This window comes from Balaenoptera musculus, chromosome 3 (genome assembly GCF_009873245.2).
Source record: "Balaenoptera musculus isolate JJ_BM4_2016_0621 chromosome 3, mBalMus1.pri.v3, whole genome shotgun sequence".
Taxonomy (NCBI): domain Eukaryota; kingdom Metazoa; phylum Chordata; class Mammalia; order Artiodactyla; family Balaenopteridae; genus Balaenoptera; species Balaenoptera musculus.
In genome coordinates, this window is record NC_045787.1 from 169,761,557 (window position 1) to 169,778,325 (window position 16,769).

Here is a 16,769-nt window from a genome sequence, read left to right on the forward strand (position 1 = left end):
GGCTGGTGAAAGCCAGGGCCAGCGTCGGTGCATCGTGGGCCTCCTACCACATCGGCTGCATCTCAGCCGAGGCACAGGAACTGCTGTGCCCACCGCTTGGCTTCTTGGTTTTGAGGAAACACCCCACATGGGTCATGAGGGGACAGACCCAAACTGTGACCCAGGGCTCAACATCCATCCAGCAGACAGGAGGTGCCTCTGTGCCCGCGGATGCCGTGGTGAGCTTGGCAGCTGTCTGGCTCCTGGGCTGGCCCTTCACAGCCTGGTCAGCAGCCGATCCCTTCCCCCAGCTAAGGGGTGCCCTGCCTGGCGTGGCGCCTTCCTTCCAAGGGTTCACTGACAGAACACTGGCCTCTGCCTGCCCAGGAATGTTGCTGAGGTCAGGGGAACTGAGAGCGGGAAACTCCAGAGGGATGCTTCAATGCCCTGGGGCCTGTGCGGGGTCCACGAGCTGGAGCAGGGCGGGCCAGGCCAACGACCACCCGGGGGCCATCCGAGGCCTCTCTCCCCACCCGCTGCCGGAGGGGGGCTTCCGTGCGGGGCTCCACACCTGCCCACGTTTTGGATTCAGGCTGGAGTTGATTTGGGCTCTGCTGGCACAGCCCTCTGTCCACATGGCGTCAGTGAAGCCATCTGAAATGCTGAGAATCAAAACAGCAGCAGGGGGCTTCCCTGGTGGCACAGTGGTTAAGAATCTGCCTGCCAATGCAGGGGACACGGGTTCGAGCCCTGGTCTGGGAAGATCCCACATGCCACGGAGCAACTAAGCCCGTGCACCACAACTACTGAGCTTGCACTCTAGAGCCCGCGAGCCACAACTACTGAGCCCACGCGCCACAACTGACGCGCGCCTAGAGCCCGTGCTCCGCAACAAGAGAAGCCACCACAATGAGAAGCCTGCGCACCTCAACTAGAGAAAACCTGCACCCAGCAACGAAAACCCAACACAGCCAAAAATAAAATATAAAATTAAAAAAAAGAAAAAAAAAACGAAACAAAAAACCCCCAAAACAGCAACAGGGCCTCCCTTCCAGCATCTGCTCCTGCTGATTCCTGGGGCCCTGGGGTCTGTACACGTGTGTCTCGACTCCTAACCCTGCCCTTTTCTCACTGGGCGCTTCGAAAATTAGAAACGAGGGTGTGTGTGTGCGTGTGTGGACAAGCGTTTACCTAACTTAAACTTTCCTTATTTATTTCAGTAATGCTTCTGCTCACCCTGCACACCCCTTACGAATGGGGTTCCCTGGTAAGGGAGGGAGACCCGTGGACCCCTCAGAATCCCGTGGGGCGGGGGGGGGTCAGGTGGCTCCTCGTTACCACCGGAGCCCAGGGGCCTGGATAACGTGAGGACCACGTCCCCTCCCGAGGGGCTGAGGGGTGCATGGCAGGAGGGCAAGGGCTCCCCCGCACATTGCAACCTCCATGAGGGTGCCCTGCAGCCCCCTCGGACCACGAGCACTTCAGGGGCTGTGTGCTGACCCCCCCAGTGGGTCAGAATCCCCTGGCTGGGGGGCACACGCTGTCATGGGCCAGAGACCCAACAGGCAAACGTCTGTTTTGCAAGTTTATTGGATCATCTTGACACAGAATCATTACAGCAGCGTGATATGTCTCTCCTTTATACGGGAATGTCGATAGCAAATAAATTCTTATATAACACATCATACATTTCGAGATTCTAGAATCACTGCACAGGATTCTGTAATAGGTTACTCTACATGCTAAAGTGACAGTTTTCATCAAAAGGAAAAGTTAAAACGTCATTGAGGACTATCATTTCTGAGGAAAGTTCAGTCTCACGGGGGTGGGCTGGGGTCCCCCTCCCTGCCCCTGAGGTGCATTTCAGGGGCCCAGCCGCCCCTGAACACACGTGCTTCGCCGTCACGGCTGCGGAGCCCAGGACTAGGCCCTTCCGCACGTGCAGGCACAGACCTGCAGAGCGTCCAGTGATGAGCGGAGGGGCCAGAATCGCAGCTCTCCACCACTCACCCCAACACCCGACTGGGCACGGAAGCCAGTGAGGTCCGGGATCCCCGCTGGGCACCCCCCACTCGGCGGACACACGAACACAGTGGTGGGATGAACGGGATGTGATGGATGAGAGCCTGCATGACCCTCTCCCACCATGTGTCCTGCGGGGAGGACGTGACCCTTGGCGTCAGGGATGAACAGGAATGTCGCCTGGCTGAGCAGCTGGCCTGTTCTTCACCCCCCAGCTGCCAGTGGGCAGGGCATCCGGGGACTCACGGGACTCGGATGGCTTGACAGAAGCGGGACGCGCCACCCCGTCTGGTCCCCACCAGGAACCAGCCTGGATGGCGGTCACCCTCACCCTCGGGCAGCTCCTGTGGCCACGTGCACAGTCTGCTCCGGCTACAGAAGCCCCTGCTGGCCTGGGGAGTGGAAGGGGGCTTCTCGCCAGAGAGAGCGGTGAGGGCAAAGTGAAAAAGATGACAGGATAAATCAACGCAACATAAACCTCGGTGTCTACACAGTGGATGACGGTGGACTGGGTTATCTCCCGGCTGCACCCAGTCCTTGCGACAGAGGAGAAACCCGGCACTTGGCCGCCCTCCCCACGAGCCCTCCCCATGGCGGGCGGCGCGCTCAGCATTTGGCCAGCGTTTCCTTCATCTCCTCTAGCACGTTGCTCAGCAGTGTTGAATCGCTGCACTTCCCATCCACCGACACCGACTTCTCACCCTGCAACGGGGAAACAACGGCCAGCGCCTTGAGACGCCGCCCTGCGACTCCCGTGTACCTCCAACTTTTGCAAATGCTCTCCTATGCCCGGGTGCTTTCATAATCAAAAGGAGGGGCTCCAGGCAAGACAGAGCAGGTGCACCGCGCCCTGCTGTCCCCCAGGGGCCCAGGATGGACGCTCCGGCAGAGCGCGGCAGAGGCAGCGATGCCAGCCCTGCGGAGGACACACAGCCCCACCCGGCCCGGCCCCACAGGGGCACGCAGGAGGCAGCTGTGCAGAGAGGAAGGCTGTGAAAACCGGAGGGCGTGGGCCCAGGTGTCCTGCAGCTGGAACCTGTGTGTCAACGCCCTCCACAGGGTCTAAGGAAGGCCCAGGGTCTCCTCCTATTCAGAGTGTCCAGGATACAGTCCAAAATCACTCGGCACCGCAAGACCGGGGAAATCTCAGCTCACGTTGAAAAGACAATCAACAAACGCCCACCGAGAAGAGGTGGATGTTGGAATCACCTAACAGGCTTTGAAGTAGCTACTACGAGAACCTCCCATCACCAACCACGTACATTCCTGAAGCACATAGGAAAACACAACATCTCAGCAAAGTAATGGAAGAGTCAAGATCAACCCAGTGGAACTTCAAGACCTGAATACAACAGCCAAGATGAAAAGCTCACTAGATGGGCTCAACAGCAGAACGGACATGACAGAAGAGTCAATGACCCAGACAAGAGATTCATGAAAATAATCCAAGCTGAACAGATAGCGGAAAGGAGTCGGAGGTGGGGTGGGGTGGGCAGAGTAACAAAAGGTCTGAGATTCACATCACAGGGGTCCCGGAAGGAGGGGACAAAGAATGAAGTGCTGAAGAGGTACTTAAATCATAGCTGAAAACTTCCAAGTTGTGCAAAAGACATAAACGCACAGATTCAGCAAGTTCGGCAGACTCCACACAGTTAACATAAACCCAAGGAAGTCAATGCCCAGACACGTCACGAACCGCTGAAAACTGAAGACAGAGAAAAACCTAAAATAGCCAGAGGAAAACGATGCATTCCCTAGTAAAAGGAAAATGTTCCTTGTCAGAAACCACAGACACTAAAAGGAAATGGCCTAGGGCCTTCCCTGGTGGTCCAGTGGCTAAGACTCTGTGCTCCCAATGCGGGGGGCCCGGGTTCGATCCCTGGTCAGGGAACTAGATCCCGCACGCCTCAACCAAAGATCCCTCATGCTACAACTAAAAAGATCCTGCATGCCGCAGCTAAGACCTGGTGCAGCCAAATAAGTAAATATTTTCATTTTTTTTCTTTTTAAAAAGGGGGAAATGGCCTATTTTTGAGGTACTGAGTGAAAAGACCGACAAAGCCAGAATTTCATACCCAGTAAAAATAGCCTTGAGGAATACTGAAATAAAGAATAATCAATCAAATGAAGGAAAACTAAGAGAATACACATCCAATATACCTGATCTAAAAAGAAGTTCTTCAGACAGAGGGAAATGAGCCAGAAGGGTGGAACGTGAGGAATGAAAGCGACAGAAATGGGAGACATGTGGGCGAGCACAAGAGGCTATCTCACCCCCTCCCGCCCCCACCCGCACCCCGAGTTCTCTGAAATCTGTAAAGCTGTAATGTGGTGTAAGGCGTCTTCAACGTCTGCAAAGGCAAAACCTAAGACAACTGCCCGTGCGAAGGGATGGTCAAGGGACCGAGAGGGTGTGAGCTTTTTACATTCCGCCTGAGTTCCAAGTAGACTGTGCACACCAAGTGTGTAATGTAGTCCCTTGAGCCCCCCAAGCAGATACACAGAGACCATCAACAACACAGCCAACATATAAACACGGGATACTGTAATGCTCACATACACCACAGAAAGTGGAAGTGGGAAGAAGAGGAACGAAAAACACAGGGAAAAAACAAAATGTGGGACAAACCCAAATGTATCAGTAATACTTTAAGCACAAATGGTCTGAACACGACAACTGAAAGACAGAGATTGACAGGATGAATAAGGACACGTGACCCAAACTCCACAGCATTCACAAGGAATTCTTATCCAAACAGGATAAAGGCAGGTTCATAGCAAAAGACATACCACGTAAGCACCCATCAAATGAGAGCAGGAGTGCCTGTACTGATACCAGACAAGGTAGCGTTCAGACAAAAGAACACAGCCCAGGACAGAGAGGAGCACACCCACTGATGAGAGGGTCCCTCGCCAAGATCCCACAATTCTAACGGTCCACACAGCCAACAACAGGGCTCCCACACATGGAGTAAAGCCTGATGAACTGGGGGAACAGACCAACTGACCACCACTGGCCTCATACTCCTTGCTCACTCATCAAGGGCCGGAAGAGAGAAAATCTGCAAGGATCCAGAAGAAAAGGAAAACGCCATCAACCAGCAGGATCTAGGTGACACGTATAACACGCTTCCAGGCACCTATGGAATATCCACCCAGAATGACCACATCCTGGGCCAGAGCACAAGCCTCAGCACATTTCAAAGGCCTGAAAAGTCAAACTAGAAATCAGTAACCAAAAAGCAACAGGAAACTTTCTAAATGCTTAGAAATTAACATACTTCTAAGTAATCCATGGGTCAGAGAGGAAGGAGTGATAGGAAGTATTTTGAACTGTATAGAAATGAAAATGAATCACAAAAATGTGTGCAGTTCATCCAAAACAGTACTTAAGAGGAAAATTTATAACACTAAAAACTTTATTAGAAGAGACAGGTCTCGGACTTCCCTGGTGGTGCAGTGGGTAAGACTCCGCGCTCCCAATGCAGGGGGCCTGGGTTCGATCCCTGGTCGGGGAACTAGATCCCGCATGCAGCAACTAAAGAGTTACATGCCACAACTAAGAGTCCACATGCCACAACTAAGAAGTCTGCGTGCAGCAACTGAAGACCTGGCTCGAGTCAAAAATAAGTAAGTAAATAAACGAACAAACAAACAAACAAATAAATATTAGAAAAAAAAAAAAGAAAAAGAAGAGACAGGTCTTGGTCTAAGTTTTCACCTTAAGAAACCACAAATGAGCAAAATAAACCCAAGGCAGGCAGAAGTAAGGAGATATGCAGCAAAACTCAATAAAATTTATTGTTTAAAGAAATATTAACTTTTTTTATTTTTTGGCCGCACCATGCCAGGGATCAAACCCGGGCGCCCGGCAGTGGAAGCATGGAGTCCTAACCACTGCACTGCCAGGAAAGTCCCTAACTTTTTAAAAAGACTGGTTATCAAATTGATCTTTCAAAAGATCAACAAAATGGATAAGTAAGACTTCTGGCCAGGATAACCAAGAAAAATGAGAGAAGACACCAATTACCAACATCAAGAATGAAAAATAGGGCTTCCCTGGTGGTGCAGTGGTTGAGAGTCTGCCTGCCAATGCAGGGAACACGGGTTCGCGCCCTGGTCTGGGAAGATCCCACATGCCGCGGAGCAACTGGGCCGTGAGCCACAGCTACTGAGCCTGCGCATCTGGAGCCCGTGCTCCGCAACAAGAGAGGCCGCGATGGTGAGAGGCCTGCGCACCGCGATGAAGAGTGGCCCCCGCTTGCCGCAACTAGAGAAAGCCCACGCACAGAAACGAAGACCCAACACAGCCAAAATTAAATAAATAAATCAATAATTAAAAAAAAAAAAAAAAGAATGAAAAATAATCACCACTGATCCCTCAGACACTAAAAGGACACGAAGAGAACCGGCCAACTTGACACACCATCAGCTCCATAACCTGGATGAAACACATCAATTCTTTGAAAACTACGAACTACCAAAAATCACCCAATAAGAAACAGAGAAAGCAAGAAGTCTTACAACTATCAAAGAAAGAAACTGAACTCGTAGATAAAAACCTTTCAAAAAAGAAACCCCCAGACCCAAACGCTTTCCTTGGCGAATTCTACATAACGTGCAAGAAGGAATACTGACTACACGCAATCTCTTCCGGGAAGTGTGAGAGGAGGGAACACACTAGTGCCCTGATGCCAAGGCCAGATGGAGAAAAGGAAAGGCCGACACCCCTCACAAACACAGGCTCAAGGAGGCACGGCGGCGAGGCGTGGACAGGCCTGGCGGGGGCCCTCCCGTGGGGCTCACCTTCTTCACCAGGAGGCAGACGTGGTGGCCCTGGATGGAACGGCTGTACATGGAGGCGCAGGAGTCCACCCGCTCCACAACTGCAACAGAGGGCCTGGGGGTGAGGCCGGGCCAGCCCCTGGCGGCAGGGGACAGTCACAGGTGCGGGAAGAGGGCCGAGCCATCTGTCGGCATGTCCAGTCTTACCGGAAAAATGGTGGTGAAAACAGATCTTTGCCAGAAGGTTCTGGAAGGACATACTAATGCCATCAACCTTGACTGAGCTCATGCTCAGGTCCCCGGACTCCAACAACTTGGCAAACGCGTCACTGTGGGAAGGACACAGAACGGGGGGGGGGACAACAGGGGGATCCCCTGCAGCAGGGCAGAGACCCCAGCCCAGGGGGTGGGGCGCCTCCTTTGTGGGCCTGTAACTCAGGGTCCCCCAGGGTCTGGTAGGAAGTCAAGAGCTGAACGTGTCCCCAGGACACGACTGCACTTGGAGACAGGGCCCTAATCTAACGTGACCAGGGTCCCTGTGGGAACAGGAAATGAGGATGCAGACGTGCAGGGATGGATGACCACGTGAGGACACGGGGAGAGGGCCACGGAGAGGGGCCTCAGGAGGGCCAGCCCTGCCCGCGCTCTGGGCTCGGACGCCCAGCGTTAGGGCCACCAGGCCTGCGCTGAGAGTCAGGCACCCGAGCTGGCCGGCCCGGCAGACGCGCTGGGCGTTCTGCGCCAACCACGAGCCGGTCACCCAACACTCCGTGCACATCCTCGTCTCGGGTCAGAGGACGTTGCCAAGGTGACCGCATGGAGAGCTTCCCACGGAACAGAAGTGGGGAGCCAGGGGTGGGCAGGAGGGTGGCGCACCTGTAGCACGGCGTGGTGACCAAGTACGAGGTGCAGGTGAAGTGCAGCTTGAAGTCCAGCTTCTCATGGGTGGAACCTTCGTCATTCTGCAGGAGCAGGGGCGCAGGGTGAGCGGGGGTGGGGCACGCGGCTGACCCTCAGGGTGCCCCCCTTCCCCACCAGGTACCTTGGCGATGAAAGACAGGGTCCCTTTGAGCTTCTGCGCCGTGACGATGCTCTGAATGGTGAACACAAACTGGGCTTCGTTGGAGATGCCTGGTGAGGGCGAGAAGCGGACCTGAGAAGCAGCATGGGGCACGGCCTGGGGTGGCGGATGGGGGTGCAGCCACCTGGGCAGGCGGCAGGGACGCAAGCCTGGCCTGGGTCTGTCCTCAGTGCTGCCTGCCCTGGTCAGGGAGCCAGGCTCAGCCCTGAGGGGGCACCAGATGACAGGATCCGGGGGCTCCTGGCCGCCCCGGGGGCCACTCACCAGGGGGCAGCTGGAAAGGCACGGGGACACCGTCGTGGACCGAGGAGCCCTCTGGCCGGGCCAGCCGGGCGTTGAGAGAGTCCAGCACGTTGAGCTCCATGTTCTTGAGGAAGCTGCTGCTCTGGTTCTCCAGGACCACGGACACCGTGACCTGGCTGTCCTTCTGCAGATTGCCCTGCACGTCGTACGTCTGCAGAGCAAGGCCCGGCGTCGGCGGGGCAGGGAAGCCCACCAAGGACCCCCGTGGGCCTAGACGAGGGCCCGGGAGAGTGTGGGCACCACCCGCTCTCCCAGCGCGTGAACGTGCAAAGAAGGGAACGTCCTGAGCCCTCGCACGAGCACCCGAGTTCCAGCTCTGTCCGCGACTGTCAGCTGTTCCCGACCCCCAGTGAGCAGGCCCCGCTGGCCGCCCGGCTCCACTCCATGCCCTGCGTGTCCAGAGACAAGAGCCCTGAGCCCGCCCAGCCCCACCCCCCATAACCCCCACGTGGCTCACCATCTTGATGTAAGAATTTTCAGCCAGGAGAGAGTAGCTAGACATGGGCTGGAACAAAAGAGAAACGTTTCAGCTTCGGGCGGCGAGGACCTGGGACCGACGTCGGGAGCTGCCCGGTGCCGCCGGCAGGAAACACTGGGAGCCCCCGCGGGTCCCGGACAACACGAGTCTACACCCCGGGGCTCCTGACCCTGGCAGGGCCGGGAGGACCGCAGGGAGGGTGCAACGCCCATGGCCCGCTCCCAGCGTGCTTGGGAAGCACGCTCACCGGGAGGGGCTCCTCATCGAGCGCGCCGTTCTCCACGGGCTCGGCCTCCCCTTCCCTCGGAGGCGCCCTCTTCTTGGATTTCTTCTGGTCTTTGGAGCGCTCCTCCTTGTCCTTCTTGTGTTTCTTCTTCTTATGCTTGGAAGGTTTCTGAAACAGGAACAGGGCTCAGGCCAACCCCACGCTCCTCCAGCGAGTTACAGCCCCACGGTGCCGTGTGGAAGCAGAACCCCGCACGCACAGCGACAGGAGGCCACTGTGAGGAGGCCCCAGCGGCCCCCCTCGGTGGGACCTCGGTGGCGGGCTAGCACCTCCCCCAGCCCAGATCCTGCACACCACGCCCCCACCTTCTCGAGGTCCTGCTCCCCGTCCTCGGCGGCGTCCTGCTCCTCTCCCCTGGGCTCCTCCTGCTCCTCCTTCGGGGCAGCGACTGCGGCGTTCACGCCGGGCTCTTCCTGCAGGAAGACAGGTGGCAGGCTCAAAAGGCAGCTGGGGCCCGGGACGGGGTGGCCTGCGCCCTCAGCCCTGACCTGCCTGGTCCGGGACACCCCGCAGTGACGAACCTCCCTCCGCACGCCAGGCGTGTCGCCAGCACGCAGACAGACATGTGGCCCCCAGTAAGTGCCGGTGGCCAGCAGAGGGGAAAGGAGGCCCTGCCTGAGGCCAGCTGGCACTGACCAGGGTCACGGCTGGAGACCCCAGAGCCACCAGGCCCCAGCCACTAACACAAAGCGGTCGCTCAGGAGCGCTGACTGGCTCTGGGGGCCCGGGCTCTGCGCTGAGGGCCGGCCACGCAGCCACTGCCTGGGCGAGACCTCGGGCACAGAACCGAGCCGGCCCAGACCGGGCTTCTGCCTGAGGGTCCCCCACCTCCTCCACCGCCGGGGCAGGGCGCCAAGGTGGCACCCTGACGTCTCCAAGGCCGAAAAGCACAGGTGTCCGCCGAGGGGCACTTGGGGCCAGCACAGGTCACTGGCAGGCTCTTACCGGGGCCGGGGTGGCGGCAGGCGGCGTGGTGGACAGCCAGAAGTCTAAGTCCGCACCCTGAAACCACAGGAACACACGCCTTTGGCCAGAGCAGCAGCCCTGAGAGGGCACGGTGGCTCCGCCAGGCACAGGCCACTGCAGCCCCGCAGGACCCGAGTGTGCACGGAGCCGGCAGCACGTCCAGCGCTACCGCCACGGGAACGAGCGCCCGCCGAGACCACGCGGCCAGGCGGAGTCACGCTGCTCTGCGGCAAGGCCCACGACCCGTGCGTGACGGTTCTGTAGGAGCCCCCTCCACACGCATGACACGCACGCGATGGCAGAGGGGCAGCTGGCAGCCCGGGCCCGCCCCGCCCAACGTGACACACGTCGCCTGGCCTCTCACCTTCTCCGCCTCCTTCTTTTTCTTCTCTCGCTCTTTCTCCTTGTGCTTCTTCTCCTTCCTCTTGGGCTTCTTGCTCTTTTTTCCCACGACAGCGACGTCCTGTCTCTCCGGGGACTTGGAGGTCTCAGCGTCTCTGTGTTTCTGGACGGGCAGCTTCTCGCTGTCGGCTAGGGGCCTGGGGGTGGTCACAGGAGGCATGGCCCGTGACAAGGCCGCTCCCCCTCTGTGCAGTAAACAGAGAACAGAGGGAGGGACCAGGCCATGGGGAGCCCAGGCCACGTCCAGCCCCGCGGGGCAGCTGCCCAGGTCTCAGTCCCAGCACTCACTTGTCCAAGTCGATGTCCAGGGCCCTGTAGGGGTCGTTGGGGTCTTTGTCGTCCTCGTCGCTGGGCAGGGCATTCTGAGGGGGGAGAGGAGCCCTGCGTCCATCCAGATCAACCCGTCCGGCCCCCGACCCCGCCGAGCCTTACGGGTGGACAGGGCACCCATCTCCCTTCTCAGAAACAGGCCACCAGGTCCACACCCATGAGGGAGTCTGATCTGGGGCCTGGCGCTCGGCGCGGGCAGTGAACTCAACGCAGGTAATGGGGCAGGAGTGCAGGGGCCGCCTGCTCACGGTGCACAGGGCACAGCTGGCTGAGGCTGCCCCGTGCCACAGAGGCAGCAGCGATGGGCAGGCCCACGCGAGGGTGGAGCCCACCTCGGGGAAGGGTGCCTGCCCGCCCGCCACGCAGGCCCGCGGCTGACCTCGGGCATCTCCTCGGTGACGATGTCCACACGCTGGGCGGGGGTGATGTCCTCGTCGCTCTCCGTGTGCAGTGAGCTGTGGCGCCGGGCACCCCGCCTCTCCCGCTCCCTCTTCTTCCTCTTTCTCTTGTCCTTCTCCAGTCTCTGCCGGTGCCGCCGTTCTTCCTCCAGCTTCACGTACTGGTCTGACATGGGCATCCCTGCCGACAGGCACACACGCGGCACTCAGCCCGGAGCCGTGGACACGTCCCACCCGGCCAGCACCCTGCTGCCACCTGGTTCACCCACAGCCCCGAGACCCAGGCCTGGGGGAAGGGGATGCTGGAAAATGCCCTCTGGCTACCGGGACACAGACAGGGTCCCCAGGGCGGCGAGGGGTATGGGGCTGAACCTGGGGGCCGTGGCGTGCACCCCTGCCTGCTGGGACGAGGATGCAGCACGGGGTGCAGGGCAGGGCTGGAGCGCAGGCCCGAGGTGGCACCTGCACCTGGCCTGAAGCCCCCCCCCGTCACCCGTGCCACCGGGCACACACTTGCCTGGCACCTTCAAGGGCACCGAGAGGTCAATCTGCACCACGGGAATGTGGTCCACGCCTGGCGCGTCCTGGTACCGCTGGAGAGGAGACACCGAGGCCCCGTCACCGGGCAGGGCAGCGGGCCCAGCGTGATGCGCCAACGCCCCAGAGCAAGGGGTCACAGAGACGGGGGTGGGCTGCCAGCAGGGACGAGTACAGGATGGGGCGCAGCACTTCCATTTTTTGCATCTGAATCTTTTTTCTTTCCGAGTCGGAAAAACAGTGCAGGCTTGGAACCATGGTGACATAGCGCTTCCCGCCCCCAGGACGGCTGGAATCAGCAAGCCCGACACACAGGTGCCGGCGGGGGACAGTCTGCAGCCCCTCAGAGAGGTGACCCAGAAATCCCAAGAGCAAGGAAACCGCGCAGCACCCGCCCCGTGGAGCCACGTGTCCCCAAGGGAGCCCAACACGGACGACGGGTCTGCTGGGTGGAGGGTACAGATGAAGGCCGTGGCTCCAGGCAGGAGCCCAGGTCCCCTCGCGCCCCCTCCCCTCCCACCAAGGCAAAGGAGCCTGACCTCGCCCACGCAGGACTCACTCCCCAGGTGTTGGTGTCGGGAGCCCCTCACGGTCCTGCCCGCGGACCTGCTGACAGCCCCGCACGGGCCGTGGGCAGAGGGCGGACGGGCCCCGCGGGGGCGTGTCTCGAGGGCGAGCAGGCCGGCCTCACCTTCTGGGGGGACGGGGAACTCTTGATGTAGAACGGGTTGTTGGCCTGCTCCTGCTTCCGGGCCTCGCGGCGCTGAGGGGACAGGATGCAGCACGCACGTCAGCGGGCACGCGGAGCCCTCCCCTTCGCGTCCTCCCAGGTGGGGGCCACGTCCACGCGCCAGACCCGGGGGGGGGTGGGTGCCGGGACCCCTCGCCACTTTCACTGTCGGCCTTTGACCACGAGGAGACGGAGGGCGGCGGTGGGAAAGAGCAGGTGGGAGACAGGCAGGCGGCAGGCGGGACAACCCAGGAGCTGCACGGGCGGGGCTCGGAGAGGCTGCGTGCTCCGGGGCAGGGCCTGGGGTGGGGGGCAGGCCGGGCGAGGAAGGCCGGCGGGGGAGCGGGGGACGCAGCACGCCTTGCTTCTCCAGTCTGCACGGCACCCTGAGGCTCCGCACCCAGGAGTGCAGGCAGCAGGCGGGCGCGGCATGCCGGGTACCCCAGGGCCTGAGCGCGCTCGGGCCCCACGGTCTCCCTAGGGAGCTCCCGGCTCAAGAGGCCACTCCTGGTCTCAATGAGAACCCCACCCAAAGCCGAAGGTGGCTCAGCGCTGCCCACCGGACAGTGGACCCAAGCCCAGACCTGACCGTGCGCGGCCCTGCCCGCCCCGCCTCACCCGGGCCAGCTCCTGCTCGTCCGCCTCGGGCGGCCGCTGCTTGGCGTGCCGTGGCTCCTCGTCGTGGAAGATGGCCTTGGGCTTCTCATCCTCAGACTCACTGTCCGAGAGCGGCTCATTGATCCAGGCGTCCAGGTCCAGGCTGCAGGACACAGTGAGATCACACGGTGGCTCCGGCCTGCATGCCTGGCCCTGGACACTGCCGTCCCCTTGGAGACAAGGACATGAAGGCTGGGCAGTGACCCGAGGTCACAGTGGGCAAGGCAGACCAGGGACCCTGGAGCCTGGGCAGCCCCCCTCCCACGTTCTCACGCTGCCCCCAAGGTTTGTGGGCGACAGCTGCCAGCCAACCTGCTTCCCAGGGATGGCACCAGGGGCGGGGTCAGCAGGGCCCCAGGAGAACTAGTGAGTGACGTGCATACGGTCTGTGTGAGAAAGCTCTGTCCCGCCCACAGGGGGCTGGGGCCGCAGGGGGCCTTCCTTCCAGCCCCCTCCACCTCGCCCGTCTGGACGGCAGGTCGGGGCTGCGGTCCTGCTCCCACGGGCCCTCGTGCCACCCTGCATCTGTGTCCTCTGACAGACCGCACGGCTCACCCTTCGGGGACTGGAACCTTCTTCTGTGCCTTGGGAGCCACCGGGTTCAGCTCCCCAGCAAAGAGGGCGCTCACTTCTTCTGCCACTGGCACATCTCTGGCCTGAAGCTTCTGGACGTGCTTGACCAGCTGCAAGATGCAAGACGCCTGGGGGGGCCGTGGATGAGTCAGGAAGGAGTTACAGAGGCCTGGCCCTGAAGGCCACTCAGCCCCCACGGGGCATCGCTCAAACCGTGCAGACGCCCAGCCAGACCCCTGCTGAGGACTTGCAGAACACGCCGCGAGGAGCCGCTGACCGGGCCAGCCAGGAGGCCAGCCCAGCTGCTGTCTCCTTCACGAGGACACAAACGGGCTCCCGGGCGAGACAACGGGTTGGGGGTGGAGGGAGCACCGCCCCGCAAGGCAACCGCCCCAGCGAGCAGCAGCGCCGGCCACCAGGGCACTTTCACACGGCCCCCAAGAGCGCAGCTGACCCTCAGCCAGCAGACAGGCGCACGTCACACACCCGCCGGTGACCGCAGAAGCCGCCGGGGCCCGCTGAGCGCCAGTGCGGGGTCTGGGTAGCTGAGAGCCCCACGTCACCAAGGAGCCAAGAGGCGAGCTCCCAGGCCACCGATGCCCAGACGCCATGCCAAGCTCTCCTCCGACCAGCTCTCCTCCACCCTCCCGGCCAGCGCCCTCCAGGACCGCGGTCACCTCTGATGCTTCCCTCTCGGGCTGACCACATACCCTCACATGGTCTCCCGTTCGCTCACAGTCTCCCACCCCCCTTGACCCAGGGCCTCCCCAGCATGGGGGCTCCAGATCTGCCCAACCCCCGGGCCGAGCGCAGGGGAGCCATGAAAAGAACACCTGCCCAAGCTGCTCTCCCGGAGCTGACCCGACCCCGAGGACGTGCCGACGCGCGGCACTCACCCGCTCCTGGGCTTCCAGGTCCGCGCTCTGCACAAACTGGGGCAGCCGCTCCACCAGGAGCTGCGTGACCTCCTGGGCCGCCTGCGTGTCTGCGGCCCGCTCCTTCTGCTGCAGGATGGCTGCGTACAGCTTGACCACGTTCTGCACGTACACGGCCTGGATGTGGCCCGGCAGGGTGGTGACTTTGGGCCGCAGCATGGCCTCGAGGGTCTGCTGGGGCTCCTGTAGGTGCCTGAGGACAGGGAGGGCCAGTGAGCAGCCGCCCCAGCGGGTCTGTGTGCCAGGGCTGGCGCCAGCCATGCAAGTCCCCGCCCGATGCCAGGTGCTGAGGGAAGAGATGTGAAGGGAGAAACCACGGCAACGGCGAGACAGTCACAGAGCAGCCACACAAAGCAGTTGAGAAAAAGGAAAGGAAAACTATCAACGGCCTGAATTTGGCAAGATGACCTGTGGCTGCAGCAGTGAGGAGGGGAGGAAGGCTGGGCCAGCGGCTGGCAGACCTCTCACCGCTCCCCGTGACGGGAGACGTTCGCCGCGAGAGCAGTTGTTGCCCAACGAGGGCGGGAGAGAGGAGACGGGCCGGTGGGCGGGGCGGCTGCTGGGGCTGGGGTCTGGTGGGCACACCCGCTTCCCCTGGGGAGCAGGAGGCCCCTGGCCCCCACTCACTCGGAGAACTCCCCGCAGATCCAGGCAGCCGCGTAGAGCACCTCGCAGATGCCACTGCGCTGGGTGCTGCTGGCCACCAGATGGGCGCTGTCGAGCAGCGCGGACATCTGCGACACGGCAAACCGGCGGATGGCCTTCACGCGGATGGCCACATCCAGCATCTGGGCGGCGATGAGGTGGCCGTGGCGGGTGCCCTCCAGCCGGGTCAGCTCCACCAGGATGCTGATGTACCTGCGGGACAGAGCCCGTGAGGGCAGCGCCCCCACCTGCCCGCCCACCCGCCCGCACGCTGGGCCGTGGGCCGCACCACTCGAAGTTGGTGATGTGCTGGTAGTTGGACTGGCTGCAGATGTCGATGATCTTGGTGAGCAGCTCGTCGCGGTAGGTCGTGCCCTCGGCCTTGTCCACGTGGGTCATCAGCTTCTTGACGATCTCCATCAGGTTCTTCTTGGACACCTGGGTGGGGGCGGCTGGTGAGGGAGGGGCCGGGCAGGCAGGCGGGGCGGCCAGGCGGCAGGGTGGGCACGCACCATGCCGTACAGGAGGTCGAGGGCCCGCAGCCGGATGGACTCGTCCTTGTCGTCCAGGCACTGCAGGACAAGATCCTTGTGCGCCTGCACGGACTTGGGGTGCGTCCTCAGGATCTTGGACATGGCCAGGAGCCCCAGGTACTTCACTGCAGAGACAGCGCAGAGCTCTCAGACGTGGACGAGGTTCGGAGCGCGAGGCCGGGCCTGCAGCCCCACCCCAAACCACCTGGGCCCCGTCGGCCCACGTCTCACGGGCACCAGGCCCACCTCGCTGCCCACCTAAAGCAGCCCAACGCACTATCATCTAGACTGGGCCACAGGCCACGTCCGGCCGCAGCCCGTCTCTAGGGCAGCGTTACTGGCACACGACCGGCCTGTGGTCTACACCCGCCAGCAGGCTTCTACGCTACAGTGGCAGAGACCACACAGCCAGCAAAGCTGACGAGAATTACTATCTGGCCCTTTCCAGGAAAAGTTCGGCAACTCGTGCTCAAAAACAACAGACCTGGGTTCAAAATGAGCAGCCAGGGAATTAATCCCCTGGCTGTCCAGTGGCTGGGACTCCACACCTCCACTGTACGGGCCCAGGACCGATCCCTGGTCTGGTTGGGGAACTAGGATCCCAGCAGCCACAAGGCGCAGACAAAAACAAACAAAAACGAAAAACAAAAAACGAGCAGCCCACGTGAGCAGGCCCTCAGAAGCCCTCTCCACCGTGGTCCTGGCAGCAGGGGCGTGTGACTGGCTGGAACCCTCGACAGCACACGTCAGCTGAAGGAAGTGCACGAGTGGGCACGTGGGCAAGACAGACAGCGGCTCCCCCTCGCTCCTCAGGAGCCCCACGCACCACCCCACCTGATTAACCGCCGGGGGCGCCTGCAGCATGCCCGTGGGGACTTTCCTCCATGCCCAGCCTGCTCCTCCCGGGCCTGAGCTCGCCCTTTATGTCTCAACTGCGCTTCTGCCGGCCTCCCCGGCTCCTCCCTGCAGTCGGGTTCCAGCTCCCCGTGGATGTGGGCACGGGGCCCAGAGCTTAAAGACCTTTCCAGTGGACACGGCCAAGCCACACCCTGAGATGCTGGCTGGAAGGAACCTGCCGTGCAGACGAGGGGGCCGTGCCCAAGGAGGAATCTGCCAGCCATGCCAGGCC

At 61.1% G+C, this 16,769-nt stretch overlaps 1 protein-coding gene across 3 annotated transcripts in view; it reads right to left on the minus strand.

The window, feature by feature from the left end:
- Positions 1-1,546: 1,546 nt before the first annotated feature.
- Positions 1,547-16,769, minus strand: part of AP3D1 (adaptor related protein complex 3 subunit delta 1) — a 45,453-nt gene continuing 30,230 nt past the window's right edge. The window contains exons 12-32 of one of the 3 annotated variants that reach the window (XM_036846328.1): positions 15,620-15,765; positions 15,397-15,545; positions 15,090-15,320; positions 14,424-14,655; positions 13,510-13,655; positions 12,916-13,057; positions 12,259-12,330; positions 11,548-11,623; positions 11,012-11,211; positions 10,591-10,664; positions 10,265-10,439; positions 9,880-9,936; positions 9,240-9,347; positions 8,896-9,042; positions 8,628-8,675; positions 8,132-8,321; positions 7,829-7,917; positions 7,663-7,748; positions 6,994-7,033; positions 6,808-6,887; positions 1,547-2,703 (exon numbers count right to left, since the gene is read on the minus strand). In XM_036846328.1, coding sequence (XP_036702223.1) covers positions 6,813-6,887; positions 6,994-7,033; positions 7,663-7,748; positions 7,829-7,917; positions 8,132-8,321; positions 8,628-8,675; positions 8,896-9,042; positions 9,240-9,347; positions 9,880-9,936; positions 10,265-10,439; positions 10,591-10,664; positions 11,012-11,211; positions 11,548-11,623; positions 12,259-12,330; positions 12,916-13,057; positions 13,510-13,655; positions 14,424-14,655; positions 15,090-15,320; positions 15,397-15,545; positions 15,620-15,765 — 2,483 coding nt within the window. In that variant the 3' untranslated portion in view covers positions 1,547-2,703; positions 6,808-6,812. The other 2 variants (XM_036846327.1, XM_036846329.1) reach the window with 2 other exon arrangements.